This window comes from Squalius cephalus (genome assembly GCF_949319135.1).
Source record: "Squalius cephalus genome assembly, chromosome: 5".
In the NCBI taxonomy this organism is placed as follows: Eukaryota; Metazoa; Chordata; class Actinopteri; order Cypriniformes; family Leuciscidae; genus Squalius; species Squalius cephalus.
Window position 1 is genome coordinate 40,474,585 of NC_137126.1, and position 15,668 is coordinate 40,490,252.

Genomic DNA, 15,668 nt, shown 5'->3' on the forward strand with positions numbered 1-15,668 from the left:
ATGGGCTACCATATTTGTCTGTTTGGGTTACCTTATTTTACAGTAAACCCCTAAATACAATCATTACATGTAATCCACTAAACTATACTAAAATGTTAAAGGTATTCAATGAACAGAAACCAGTAGTTCACTTTTAAAGTTACTTTATTAAGCAAATACAAGTATCACAAAACAAGAAAAGAAAAAAGTAAAAGATTTAAAACACTTCTAAATCAGCGTTGACATTTTTACAAGATCTGTACGTTGAAACAACATACAGCAGAAATATCTGCCTTTCAACATTATTGTGACAATTAATTAGCATTTCATAATGTTTTTGATATAACAGCTCTTCAGTATATGTTAAAATATAATTATCATTATTAACAATAATAGTTTCAAACCTTTTGCCTTATGTGATTTTGTTTGAATTTACAATTTTGTCTGCTTGCCTAACCGTTTACATTGCATTATTACATTTGTATTCATACACTGTCATGTCATTTGACTAATTAATTAAATAATAATACAGACTGCAAATAAAACTCAATACACCGCTATGTTAACTGTTATTAAAGTATTGTTATTGGTTGTTTCGCCGTTTTACTTTGAGCATGATTGGTTAATCTGTCTGTCTTCCAGGAAACTGTCCAATGAGAATGTGCGCGGCTCTGCGCGGCTCAGTCAGTCACCGACCGAGAGTAACGGACGTATTTTCAAATTTAAAATAGGCGCGCACTGAGCAGCAGCTGAGCTGCTGCTTGCATTGATTAGCCTACTCGGTCAGACCTGGATTATTTTATATCTGCCTGTTGAATTCTTAAATTTTGAGCGAATTTAAGTTGATATCAATGAAGAACAAAAGCTGGAATGTGAACAGAGGAAGGGTTCGTACGTGGTCTGTAAAAATACTGGCGATATCAGGTAAGAAAACATTTTTCAGTCCTTATAGCAGTCAGTTAAATTAACGTTAACGTTTATAGACATGAGAAACGTTAACAGTCATAGGCTTAATGCAACCTTATACGTTCAATAAGTTATCTCTGTGTGTGTTTTTGTACTGCTGTAGCAATATAAGCACGTATTTCAATGTAATTTAGTACCATCTGACATTGCTGTGTTTTGTTGTTGGTAACGTTAACGTTGTGTGTTTAATGTCAGCTAACGTTAGTTTAAAAACGCATGAGAGGTAAAAAAGCGTTGGAATGAGTAAAGTGATAAAACAGTCATTTATTCGTTAGAAGTATGTTTACATAACCTCTTCAAACACTGATAACAGTATTGGAAATATATTTGTTTACTTTTTTTTTTTTTTTTTTTTTTTTTTTTTGTGTGTGCTTCCCTTGCAATGATACACATTTCTGATGGGATTGCCATGCTTAAAGTTTATGTTTACATTTTTAATCATCATGTAACAACTAACAGTCTCAAAGATGACATTACTAGGGCTGGATTTATTGGATGGGATGCACGCTACAATGTTCCATTCATTCATCAACTGAAAACAGGTTGACTAATCGATTCTTGGGATTTAAGAATTGATATTGTTTCGTAAAAATGAGAATCAAATAAAATCGAGAAATCAATATTTTTTACCCAGCCCTTGATATTACTCAGTTCATGTAGTGTGAATGTTATAATGGCAAACGTTTTTTTTTTTTTTAAATTTAAGATTGTTTGAAGGAATGATATAAGAAAATACTGCTTTTTAAGGACTTTTCATTGAATAATTTCTTCTTTCCCCCTCTTCAGATTCGCCAAGGACCAGCTGATTACTGGCAATTTGGTGGAGGATTATTCTTTAGCTGCTACATTGCACTATCACTTCTGGTACAGATTCATTGGCCTTTTGTGTTATTTTTTATTTTACTTGATTTAATAAATTACTTTTAATTAGTAGCCTACAATGTATGGTTAGGATTCTGAATTAAAACAGTGTAATGTTTCGCCACAAATATTATCAGAAATATACGGAGCCCCCAGGGGTCAGGCAAATTGTTGAAACAATATAAACCTGCATTGAAAGATATAATTCAAAGAGCAACAGACCACAACCCTCTCAGCTCAACACCACAATTTGTTGATTTCTTCATCTGTTTTAAAGATGAAATCATGACCTTATCATTATAGTAATCGTAACTGACACATGGGAGTAATATTAATTTTTTTACAATTCCATGTTGGGGCTCTGAAGAATTGCTTGTGTGAATACATAAAATGTGTTTTAGAATGGATAGTGTTGTATACTTTGTTTTCTACCCGACTAATTGAACTGTAAAGTGAAAATCTTGTACATGACTTATTTTGTATTGAGTTTTTCTTGCTTTTATTTATACAGGATAGTACAGACAGCAGGCAAGAAGTGAAGAGGAAGTGATGGCATCAGGAGCAGCACAACCAAAAGCTTGTGACCCCATGGAAGTTGTCCGAGTGCGTGGAAGAACAAGTGTAAGTGCAGAAGCCGATCTTAGGATGTAGTGGAGGAAGTGTATATGAAGAAGATATAAAGGAGCCAACTTGTTTAGTTTTTAAAATTGAACTAAGAGCCAGTGCAAATGTTGTAAAACAGGAGAAATATGTTCTGTAACATAACATTAGAGCGAGTAGACTTTGTAAAGTTGCTACTACTTACATGTCAAATAAGCAATATTTGAGTTGGATGAATGATGGGCAAATATTTGGTTTTCTAACTTGTCCTGGGAACCCTCAGTACTGCACACCCACTTCAGATCTTGCAGTTTCTATAAATGAGCTAATGTGATGAATCCGGTATATTAGATGAGGGAAACGTACAAAGTCTGCATCTGAAAACTTAGGCAGCTGACTCATTGCCTCGCTGCCCTATCAGGCAACGACTTAGCAGACAGCGTTTACACACTAAGGTGCCTCACAAAACCGATTTAGTTTAGTTTTTATTTATTTGAGCAGTAACCATTCTGATTTCAGACAGACTTATGAGGCAGCATAACGGTTTAATGATCTTCAACACTAATTATTTTTTAGAAATTACTTCAAAGTGGTAAAAGTTGGTCAAAATGTACATTTTGTGCTTCCAATATGCAGTGCAGGGGGTGTTCCAGGACAGGTTTGCAAACCCCTTATCTAGATACACTTGATGTGGGGCACCAAAAGGCTAACCTGACACATCTGATTGAACTGTGAAAAGGAATTAAAAAAGTGGCATAATGGTTGACTGATTTATTTTCTCTTTTCAAAGGGCCGTTGGGAGAGCGACAACAGAGGAGTGAGAAGCTGCACGGTTATTGTTTTGTTTGTGAAATGGTTAATTTTTCAGATATGCATATATAACGTGTGCATATATATATATATATATATATATATATATATATATATATATATATATAAACTTTTTTCTTTTCTTGTTTTGTGATACTTGTACTTGCTTAATAAAGTAACTTTAAAAGTGAACTACTGGTTTCTGTTCATTGAATACCTTTAACATTTTAGTATAGTTTAGTGGATTACATGTAATGATTGTATTTAGGGGTTTACTGTAAAATAAGGTAACCCAAACAGACAAATATGGTAGCCCATATATATACCTGTTGTGGCCCATAAGAGCCCTAGATAAGACCTATCTGGGTCCCATCATCAACCCATCTGGGCAGATTCCTGTAGGCCCTAAATGGGTGCTACCTAGGTTACCCATATGGGCCAGAAATGGAGCCCATCAAGAGCCCATCATCAACCCATGTGTGCAGACTCCTGTAGGCCCTAAATGGGTGCTACCTAGGTTACCCATGTGGGCCCGATATGGAGCCCATCAAGAGCCCATCATCAACCCATGTGTGCAGACTCCTGTAGGCCCTAAATGGGTGCTACCTAGGTTACCCATATGGGCCCGATATGGAGCCCATCAAGAGCCCATCATCAACCCATGTGTGCAGACTCCTGTAGGCCCTAAATGGGTGCTACCTAGGTTACCCATATGGGCCCGATATGGAGCCCATCAAGAGCCCATCATCAACCCATGTGTGCAGACTCCTGTAGGCCCTAAATGGGTGCTACCTAGGTTACCCATATGGGCCCGATATGGAGCCCATCAAGAGCCCATCATCAACCCATGTGTGCAGACTCCTGTAGGCCCTAAATGGGTGCTACCTAGGTTACCCATATGGGCCCGATATGGAGCCCATCAAGAGCCCATCATCAACCCATGTGTGCAGACTCCTGTAGGCCCTAAATGGGTGCTACCTAGGTTACCCATATGGGCCCGATATGGAGCCCATCAAGAGCCCATCATCAACCTATCTGGGCTAACACATGTAGGGCCACCACGGAAACCGCGGCCAAAATTAGCTGGGTTCCCAGTTGGGTAGCCCAGGTGGGCCCCGGATATCAGCCCATTTGCAGCCCGTTTGGGCCCTACATGGGTGTGTTGGCTGGGTTGTTAGTTGATCATTATTAACAGGACACATGTTTATGATATAAAATCACTCGACAGACCACAAAAGCTTGACCATTTTGAGCCGTACATGACACACATGCACGTTCATTTTAGATTTCATCATGCCCCCGTGGTGACCCTGAGCTGTAATAGTGAGATGTGACTGCTTCACGCTGCTTGAGCTTGTGTGTGTGTGTGTGTGTGTGTGTGATTTACCGGTAGGGAAATGATTATGCTCTGTTCACCATGACAACGTCACACAGACACAGCCCATCAAAGTGTCATAAACGTCCAGCGGATACAGACCACCATTAATCATGACAGGGAGTAAAGAGGGCAAAATATATAGAAAAGATTAGAAATAAATTAAGTCCATATAAAAAAAAAGAAGAAGAAGAGGGAAAAGACAGTGAGACTAACAGGGAGACACTCAGTAGTCTGTTTTCCCAGTTTTCACATAATTATGTGAAAAAGGGTGCTCTTCATTTTTTTCAGATAAGTGTAATTGTGGATAGTGATGGGAGGAAAATATATCAAATGCCACAGTCATTACAAAATCAACAAAACAATCACAACTGTTCGATCCACCACTACTTCTCTTTTCTGTTTCTCTCGCACTGCAGGTATCTGTTGGTTGTGATGAGGTGTTGGTGAATGGGAAAGAGATGAGGGGGCGTGTCTCACTTCAAGTGAACTTTACCTACCTCTATTTGACCAGCCAATTAGAGCTCACAGTTTGGGTGCCACGGTTACCGCTCCAGATTGACGTCTCTGATGCCGAACTCAGCCAAGTCAAAGGATGGAGGGTGCCCATCATCACCAACAAGAGGTGCGTGTGTGTGTGTGTGTATGAAAGGTATATTTATATATACATGTGTGTGTGAGCAGACATCTGAGGAGAAGGGCACATTGTTTTTAGCCACAGAGATCCTGCACCATCCCTTTCATTTTCATGGTATTTGCTGTCTGTTTGTGTGTGGATATATGTCTGTTTTTTTTCACAGCCCAATTCTGCATGTTGGCCTTCAGTCTGTCTGAAGGGGCCCATTTTTCAATTTGGCCAGTTTCTGTCTATCTGCCTGTAACAACAAAACCACTGTTACCACCAGCAAAGGTGTCAAGTAACGAAGTACAAATACTTCGTTACCTTACTTAAGTAGAAATTTTGGGTATCTGTACTGTACTGGAGTAATTCTTTTTTTAGCCGACTTTTTACTTCTACTCCTTACATTTGCAAGCAATTATATGTACTTTCTACTCCTTGCATTTTAAAAATAGCCTCGTTACTCCTATTTCATTCCGGCTTGTCATCGTAAAAAAAAAAAAAAGACCTATCCAGATAAATTGCGCCATTCGGATAGAGTGAATTTGATTGTGGTTGGATGAGAAGTATAAACATATACCATTCCGACACCCTATTGGTTTGTACGCGATCCATCGCACCTGCACATGACACAAGTCACGTCACACTCCAGCAAGGACATATGGTGTGTTCAAGATCGTATTTACGAGTGGAGCGCACATGAACGCACACGAGCGAACAACTCAACTCAATATAGAAAGGTAAATAGAATAGACAGATTAATATAGCACACATATAGTATAGACATCTATGATGTGCATGAATTTGCTCATTTACAATAGGCTACGTCTCTATTAGCTTAACTTGCTGTTTGTAATTACAGACATTTCTGATTTATCTTTAAGATGTTTATGATGGGTAATGTTTGTAAATGAGATGTGTATCAGATGTTTCAACAATCTAAATGATTTCGTAAAGTTTTTCTCTTTTGTAGAATGCTTTTCATGGAGATGAGTGCTGATATGTAATAAATATGCAGATAATATATAATAATAAATATAATTCAGCTATCAATTACCTATCAATATTTGTCAAAGTGCTTAGTTGACCACAACCTCAAAAGCCTGTACCCAAGCCGTGGTTCAGCTGCGCGCGACAACTGCTGCCAGTGTGAAAGCAAAACGGGCGTGTGCTGCTCCCGCTCACCGTATGCACTGCTTCTGCGCTGCCTCCACTCTGCTAACGCGTGCAGTGTGAAACTGGCGTAATGGTGCAAAAAGCATAATATTTTCCGCTCCATGAAACATGTTAATGCTCAGTAGTACACATATATGGTTCTTTAATGTATTTGCATTGTACTAAAATGCGTTAATTTTCAATGGGCATATATGCGGCTGAAACAGGTAGCTAGTGCATCCCAAATTTTTCAACATTGACATTTTAATATAACAGTATAGTCATTATGGCCTTTAGAAAAATGTTTTTTTTGAGGAGGTGAGCTAGTGCACTATAGGCCCCTGTGGCGCGGCCTAAGCTTTTGTCCTTAATTTTTTTCCTTACATTATTTTTACACTTTTACTTGAGTAACTTGAGTTTACTTGAGTTGATACTTCAACTTCTACAGAAGTTTTTTTAAACCCTAGTATCTATACTTCTACCTGAGTAATGAAATACTTTTGACACCTCTGAACCACACACGCGCGCACATTTTTTTTGAATGGCATGTTTTAATATGCAAAAATAAAAATGAGATGTGAGAACAAGTAAATAATGATTTAAATTACCTCACACAGAGCTGGAATATAGTGTACAGGCTGTTTGGGTACTATTTTGGTAATTTTGTGTTGATTCTTTCACGTTTTCGGAGCTTGCCAACCCCTGTCTCAGTTCACTTTCACTTTAAGGAAAAGTCCTGCTTTGCCAATCTGCTTTACATCTTTTTCTGAGTTTCATGTAAGAAAGTAAGTCATACAGGTTTGGAACAACATGAAATTGAAGCATGATGCGTGAACTATCCTTTTAAGGAAACCGTGAAGCACAAGAATTTATTTAAGTTGTTTTTTATTATTCTAAGAATGTCATTACTAGTAAATCATTATTTCAACTTAAATTACCCAACTCAAAGTCAACCCATTTGTGTTGTGTTTATTGAATGTTATGATTATACATAATGGCATTTCAATAATAATGTTTCTACCCTTGTACTTCAGGGCTTCATTACATAGCCAGACTCATGTCACCACTTCATAGTCAATACAATTGTAATTCTGTTTTCTAAACATGTAGATTTTAAATTTCTTATCTTATCTGCTTTCTGTGTTGCCCAGGCCGACCCGGGATAGTGAGGATGATGAGGAGGATGAGAGGAAGGGCAGAGGCTGTGCCCTGCAGTATCAGTATGCTCTGGTACGTGTTCTCACACACTTTGTGGCCGAGCCAGCTGACCCTGGTGGGGAGCTTGTGCACATGCTGGGTTCTGATTGGTCTGCTGACATCACAGAGATGGTCCTGGACTTCCTAAAAGTGGAAGATACACGCACTGCTCGACTAATTGATGGAAGGGTGCTGGTGGGAAGAGACCTGGGCATGACCACTATACAGGTAACTAACCATCTATCCTTCCATCCATCTGTCTATCCATTATTGATGCTATTTATGTTTAACACACAAGGCATCTACATCTCTATTTATATATTTGGCATATTAGTACAGTATATGTGGTCCCAGGGAATCAAACCCATGCCTAATTTATTCATAGTCAGTTAGTTTGACTGTATCTGCTTGGTGAGCAGCTCAGTTTTTAAATAAAGTCGGCATACTTTATTTTATAGGATTCACCGTTGACAAATAAAGAAAGAACCTGAGAGATAGTAACACCTCCCTTGTCAAACACACCGGATATATTCACCCCTCATTGCAAAGATGTTATTGCATGTGAGTGATAACAAGCTTGTTTGCCTACAGGTGTTAAAATCTCAGCTGTGTTGAATGCTCAATCCCGTCAAGTGTTCTGTTGAAAGTCAAGTGTTCTGTTGGCTAAGAGGCCCCTGTGTGTCTATGTTCATTGTCTGTCCATGTGTGTTTTCATGTCTGTCAGTCTCCATTTGCAATTTATCATGTTTCACGTGTTGGTCCAAATGTGAGATGGTTATATAAGACCTCGCATGTGGTTTTGAGTTGGTTATGATTTCAGTTTTTAGTGGAATTCTCTCTGTTCTTTTTTTCATGTTGTCTCTCTCCCTATCGTTTACGTTCTCTCGCCACCCCTTTGATTTCCTGCCATTTTTGTTATTTTTTCCTTTCCTCCCCTCAGCTTGGGAATCTTCATGGTGTCAGTTATGTCCATGCTAACAGAATATGATGCTCGACGATGACACGTTGACTCTAAGAGCTCTTTGTAGACCTGTCATACTGCCTGTCTGTCATAGTAAACCAATTGCAAAGAGTCAGTTTGTATTTCCTCGTCTTTGCTTTACTTTTGTAAGGATGGGACATATTATATAATGGAAATTGAGACAGGCAAGGGTTTTCAAATAACTATATTAAATTGCATGCAAAGAGATAGATAGATAGATAGATAGATAGATAGATAGATAGATAGATACATACATACATACATACATACATACATACATACATACATAGAGATAGGTAAGCACAGAGTGACACATGCATTAGATCATTGGTGTCTTATTTATTTCCCAGGTAATATCCCCTTTGTCTGACTCCATTCTGGCCGAGAAGACCATCACAGTGCAGGATGATAAAGTGACCATCACTGATCTGGGAGTTCAGCTGGTGGGCTCTTTGAGTCTCTCACTGCAGCCCAGTTCCACCAACAACAGAGCCTTCTACATCACAACCACTGCTCAGGACCTGTTGCACACACCCAAACAGGTGAGAGCCACGAGAAGTGACCACCAGAATAATTAATTTTACTACTATAAACTTTGAATCGTATGGGAAAAATCATATGTTAGCTATAAAATTCTATAAAAGTGGAAGTTATGGCTGTTGTAGACACTGGGGTTATCGTAAATTGGCTGGAGTATTCTGGAACTAGAGGTTGCAGTGTAGAGTTGTAGAGGCTATAATGAATTGAATTGACTTGTACATTTTAATAATGAAAGTTGAAAATACTGTGAATTGGCAGCAGCGATCTAAAAACTAGAAATGGAGGCAATGTGAATGGGCTGTTACCTTCTAGAATTAGAAGTTGAGTCTATTGTAAATTGGATGCAATGTTTCAGAACTAGAAAATGTGGCCTTATTTTCCATTGTGGAAGTAAGCTATATCCTGTGGATGTGCTAGCCCTTCGATTCATTAGCTGCTATAGGTAAATAACTCGAAGAGTAAGCGGTAAAATTATTTTTTATTTTTATGATTATGATAATATTCAAATAATAAAAAGACCTGTTTGCAACATCAAGCAGAATAACAGACTGTTTATTTACAGCTAAAATAGCCAAGCAGCTGACACTGGAAGCCTCGCACATTCAAGTTACAAATGGCAGAGGCCGCTCTTACATTAAAATGAAGGTGGATAGAACCAAAAATTAAAGCTATTCTGAATGTCTCTAAACATTCTAGAACTTTGAGGTTACTGTGAATTAGCTTGAATTTTCTAGAACTTGACCTCAGTGAGAATAACTGGAACACTGCAGAATTACCCCAAGTGAAAAAAACCTATACGAAAATGTATTTAAAATATATTTATTTCATACTAAGTATACTACAAAGCCGTTAACTTATTTACTGACATGTTGCTTGAGACTTATATATGAATATAAATATTATAATTTAACTTCATTTGGAGTTCTTCTTTATTGCGCAATGCACATTTCTCAATATTAAGCCTAAAATGTCTCTTAGTAGGGATAGAATGATCTCTATATAATATCCGTCTTTAAATTCAAGATATTTAAAGTGTACCTAAAGTATACTGGCAATAGTTCCATTTTAGCACAATCAAATATGCTTAAGTATATCTTTAGTTGGACCACAGCACTATTATATCTAAAGTACATTAAGCACACAATTAGTTATACCAATTTAGTATACTAAAAGTACAATTTAAGGATATATATATTAAATACGTAAATATAAATGTATGTGTAGTATACTTAGCATAAAATAAATGTATTTCAAATACATTTTAGTATATGTATTTTACACCAGGGACAATATGAGGCTTGGAGAACAAACTAGAATTGCAGCTGAGAAGGACAATTGCCTAGTTTTTAGGCTGGTGTGTTAATTTAAAAGAGCAGTGCAGTTTGAAAGAATTTGTTGGAAAACATTTTTTAAGCTTAATCAGCTGCAAGGAAACCTGCTGATTAACAAAAGTGTCCACAAGCAAAATAGCTCTACATCAGAAATAGGCACTAATATTGTGACACTTCAGAATAAATTTTCATTCATGCTACCTGGTTGAGCTTTTTTTAAGGGTATGTGGCAAAATGTAGAGACTGAAATGTTCAATAAAAAGTCAGGTAAAGTAACAACTTGGAAAAAAAGCAGACTGCTTCTTGCATACTTTCCTGACCATGCAACATTTTAAACGAGTCATTGTAAAGCACACCTATCAACCGTCCACAGTTTGCCCTGCCAACAGTGCAGATACCATTGCAGAAATAATCCAGTATGCAAACACATTCTGCAGAATAGCCTCTGTTTGCTCTATTAACCCATGGCCCCTCAATTGAGGCACTGGTGTTCATTTTGGCAGGCCTTGTTGTAACTGAGAAGTGAAACACTCTAATATTCTACTTCCTCCTGTGCTGTTTGGAATCATCTGATTAAAGTATTTAAAATAGCGGCTCTGCTAAAAATCGAAATGCTTTTCCTGGCTTCTGCCAGCGTTTTCCCACGCACAAGGCCCAAGGTTAACTATGAGTGAATGAGAGTGGGTGGGAAAACACTGCAAGAGTCTCATTTGGAGTTGTTAGCAATTACGGATATTAAGAAAAACGCTTTTTGTCTCATTTGAAGAAGCTGCCAAAATCAAGGTGGACACATATCTGAAGGTTGTTCTTGTACACTATTTCTGACACTAGCTTAGTTGATCTGCAGTTTGCGTTTCACTCTCTCAAGCGTTTGTGATTAACTCCACACACTCTACAACCTATATAATTATAGTACTAATCCTATAATTACTTCTCTCTTTCCTTGCATAGTACTTGATATTTCTTAAATTATATATGTCTACATGTTTAGATAAGCTAAAATTAATTTGCAAAGTTCGCAAGTTCTGCTACAGATATTTGTGTGCGCTTTTGGAAAACTTTACTTGATTTGAAAACTTCACTTAAACATGAAAATGGTGTCATTGTTTACACACTTTCATGTCATTCTGAACTGTATGACTTTATTTCTTCTGTGGAAATTTTTAATAATAAACATGATTTTTTTCCCCATACATTGAAAGCATACAAGGTTTGAATGTTCTACTAGCACAAATAAAGTCATACAGGTTTAGAACAACATGGATGAGTAAACCATGACAAAAATTTCATGACAGAACTATCCCTTTAAAGCAACTCTTTTCAGTCTCATAATACTGTTGAGTGTTTCCCTGTAGTTGATGGTGAGGAAAGATGTGAAACATAATTTGTTTCAGCGGGGAGTTAGTCCAGAAGATGATGTGCCACCTTGAATTTGATGCTGTAACCAAAAAATGGCACACAGCTCCATTCTGTACTCATAATGTAGTCTTTTTACTGCAGGACTTCCTGTTGGGCATGCACTTTCACCTCACAGTCAAGTGAAGAGGATGTTTATTGTTTTCAGCACTCCAACTTAATTGCCTCTTCTTTTTTATATGATGTATGAATGACTGAGCCTTTTAAAGGTAAATATTAACTTGTAGTGCTCCTGCATTTATCATGGCCATTTATTAATAAGAGAAATCTTGACAACATGGCTATTGGATGTCAGTTCCTATAACAGGCAGTTTGTGCTTTGATTCACATCCAGAGCAGAAACCCTAATTTTCACGATTAAATGGTATATACAGTATATAAAACTTCACTCTCCAAGGATAATGATGCAGTTCCTATATAAATAAGAATGTTACTAACTTTTACTGTAAGTCATTTGGTTTTGTTGTTAATGGGATAGTTCACCCAGAATAAAAATTCAGTCATCATATTCCATGCAATTACCATGATTGGCTTGAAGTGGCTTTTAAAAGGATGCAAAACTCTAACTCATGCACTATATAGACTTTGGTCTTTGAACAGGATCAACCAATTCAATGAAAAGATGAATCATTCAATAAAGAGCGAGCAGTACAATTCTCTAATAATTTGTTATCTTGTGTTTGACAAAAATGAGTTTGAAACAACATTGGAGTTAGTAAATGATGTCGGAATTGACATTTTGGGCAAACTTGTCCTTTAATAAACCATGTTTCTATTTCTCACCACCTCTCTGTTTTATTATAGGAGGCCATCATTAGTGCATGGATTCAGTACAGTGATGGCTCTGTGACCCCTCTTGAGATCTATGACCCCAAAGACTTTACTCTAACCATCACCTCACTGGATGAGAGCGTGGTCTCCACCTCTCAGGAGCAATCCCAGCGCTGGCCTGTGGTAGTGGCAGAAGGCGAGGGCCAAGGGGCGCTGCTGCGCATAGAGATGATGATCTCAGAAATCTGCCAGAAATCCAAGAGGAAGAGCATTTTGGCAATGGGCATAGGAAGCGTACAGGTGAAGTTCGGACAGAATGACCTGGAGCAGAGGAGTGGAACCCAAGAGGAGAACGGTCTGGACAACAGCACAAATGAACAGAGACATAAGGTACTAGAACAAGATAAAACCAGCGGAGGAGATGGCTGGAAATACACAAACACTGCAGTAGAACGGGAAGAGTCAGTCCTGAAGAAAGTCAGCACAACCCCAAAGACTACGCTAACTAGTCGTTCCGGGGGCAACAAGCAGGGTGGAGGACAAAACAACAACCCTGTGGACTATACCAGTTATCCAGTGCAGGTAGACCTACCTGGCGGGGCAGAGAGTGACTTGACCCAGGCTCCAAGAGGTCTGTCAGACCTAGAAATTGGCATGTACGCCCTGCTTGGAGTATTTTGCCTTGCTATCCTTGTCTTTCTAATCAACTGTGTCAGTTTCGCTTTCCGCTACCGCCACAAACAGCTTCCTGTTCTGGAGCAGGGCAACATGAACCACGCCCATGATTGGGTGTGGCTCGGGAACGAAGCAGACCTGATGGATCATCACGGCGACCACGGGCCACTGGCACACAACGACGAGTGCACGACTGCAATAGATCGCAACGAGGGGTGCGAGGAGAGCAAGTACCTCCTCAACGGGAGCGCCATTCAGAAAAGCGGATCTTCGCATGGTCGCAGCATCCCCCATGTGCACTCCGATCCACGGTCCTGTTCGGGAAATGACCCCAGCGGAAACATCGAACCCCTTAACAACTCTCCTAGCGCTGCCAAGCGCAAAAGGGTCAAGTTTACTTCCTTTGCCACCGTACTACCAGACGAAGGTGGGCCATACACCAACTCCATCCTTATTGGGAATGAAGACGACATCAAGTGGGTCTGTCAAGACATAGACCTGGGACAGTCGGCCGAGCTTAGAAGCTACATGGAGAGACTGCAAGACAATCTGTAGAAGCTGGGAAGAGAATGAAAGAAAGGGAAAGCGAGAGGGCGGACACACAAAAACTCACCAGAAATGCCTTTGCACTGTGGGGGGAAAGGAGGGAGAGAGGAGAAGAGGGAGGAATTATTAAAGAATCGAAAGAGGATGCAAGTAGGGAGTAGGAAGGAATAAAATCCATTGGGAGTCTCGAGTTAAGTAGGAAATTCACAGAAAGGGGAAACGGGTGAAGAGAGACTGGCACGTTCACACTGGATCCTACGATCGGTCCAGGTGGCACAGAGAGAGCAGCTGCCAATTGGTTTGCGCAGGGACAGAAAGCCAGTTACCGACACCCTAAATAAACAAGCCCAAACAGAAAAAGAAAGGAAACGAACCTTGACAACTGTACAGAAAATCACAGTCCATGAAAGTCAATGAACGTGGGTTGTTGTCGCTAATGTAATTTAGTTTTTTTTTTTTTTTTTAGATTTAAATCATAGGATTGTGGACAGATACAACAGATCTTATTTTTTGAGATAATCCCAGGCTTTTTCCAGATTAGTGTGTAACTAGACCAAAACAGGCCCTCAAAGCACCCAGCCTGCCCCAGATCCAGGTGTGTGTTTGTTTTTTAACGCTTATTTTGTACTGTCTGTTCCTCTTGTGTGAATCCCGAGACGTGGTCGTGGACATGTGGGATTCCACCTGGCTGGAATCTGTACCAGCTATATCTGCACACACACTGTTTAAGGAGTCGGTGAAAAACACCAAAACACCACAGTCCTCCCTCTCCATCTCTCCCCTGGGAGAAAAACACAAGACATCGATGATGAAAAGCAACATGAGAATAAAGACTCCTCATGCACTGTCCATTTTATCAAGTGAATGTGGAAAAAAAGGACTGAGGACTTCTTTTGAGCCCCATCGGGAGGTTGTTCATTTGAACAATAAGAATAACACAGAAAGTGCATAGTGGCCCTCAGCTAATCTGAGGCTGACCCATCTGACTGTCCATACAGCAACTGATCCAGAAGTACAACCTGAAAGTTTGAAGATGCGATGATGAACATGGGACGGACTGTGTAGAAATGCAAGCCCACAAAATTGAGTTGTGTGTTATAAAACCATATGATTGCTGTGATAGAAAAATATACAGAGTAGATATGGTCTATTACTCTCCAGTATGGTAAATGTATGAATGTTTCTCTTTTTATTGAGGCGAAATGTACATCATTTGCCCCCTTTTTACATGGCCGGAGCACCTCCCCATGGTTTTTACATGTTCTATAGGTTTTAAAGCAACTTTCTATTTCTGCCTCACTAACCCCAGCATTTACCCGGCTCCCTGAATCCTTGTTGTTTATATTACTGAAGAGTTGTGGGGAAGGACAGATGTGGAAACCTTCTCTTTGAAAGCTCAGGTGAAAATACGCTCACAGATGAACAGTGGTAGAACTGAAATGTAGATTGTAAGAATGCAATATTTATTTGTAAGTGTAATATGAGATAGGATGTAAATAAAATGATTAAAATTTCTTGTGGACACTGTAAGAAGGCTGTTGCCTACATTTTCACAAAATCGACACAGAAGAGTCATGGGGCCATTTGAGTGTTTCATATGTCCATGTGAATAAAAATGATAGGCTTTAAAGGGATAGTTCACTTTGAAATTAAATTTTGGTATGTTTTAGCTTACCTCAAGGGCATCCAAGATGTAGGTGTCTTTGTTTCCGCAGTAGTTTCAATTGTGATATTTTTAGGTCAAACCATTCTTGTCTGTCAGTCGTATAATGCAGGTCTATGGTCACCACCTCAAAGAGCATGCACAGAGAAGTCCAAATTAAACAATTCCCCATTGTAAGTACA

General features: G+C 39.0%; 1 protein-coding gene and 1 long non-coding RNA gene across 5 annotated transcripts in view; both read left to right on the plus strand.

The window, feature by feature from the left end:
* The window catches only part of LOC307159534 (transmembrane protein 132C), a 248,048-nt gene extending 232,518 nt beyond the window's left edge, over nucleotides 1-15,530 (plus strand). For all 4 annotated transcript variants that reach the window (XM_079872967.1, XM_079872966.1, XM_079872968.1 and 1 more), the window contains 4 exons: nucleotides 5,011-5,216; nucleotides 7,517-7,790; nucleotides 8,895-9,086; nucleotides 12,636-15,530. In XM_079872967.1, the coding sequence (XP_079729093.1) occupies nucleotides 5,011-5,216; nucleotides 7,517-7,790; nucleotides 8,895-9,086; nucleotides 12,636-13,832 (1,869 nt within the window). In that variant the 3' untranslated portion in view covers nucleotides 13,833-15,530. The remainder of the gene's footprint in view (nucleotides 1-5,010; nucleotides 5,217-7,516; nucleotides 7,791-8,894; nucleotides 9,087-12,635) is intronic.
* LOC307159536 lies at nucleotides 1,747-3,283 on the plus strand. Its single transcript, XR_013821399.1, has 3 exons — nucleotides 1,747-1,809; nucleotides 2,318-2,427; nucleotides 3,197-3,283. It is a non-coding gene; the product is annotated as an uncharacterized lncRNA (long non-coding RNA).
* Nucleotides 15,531-15,668: the final 138 nt, after the last annotated feature.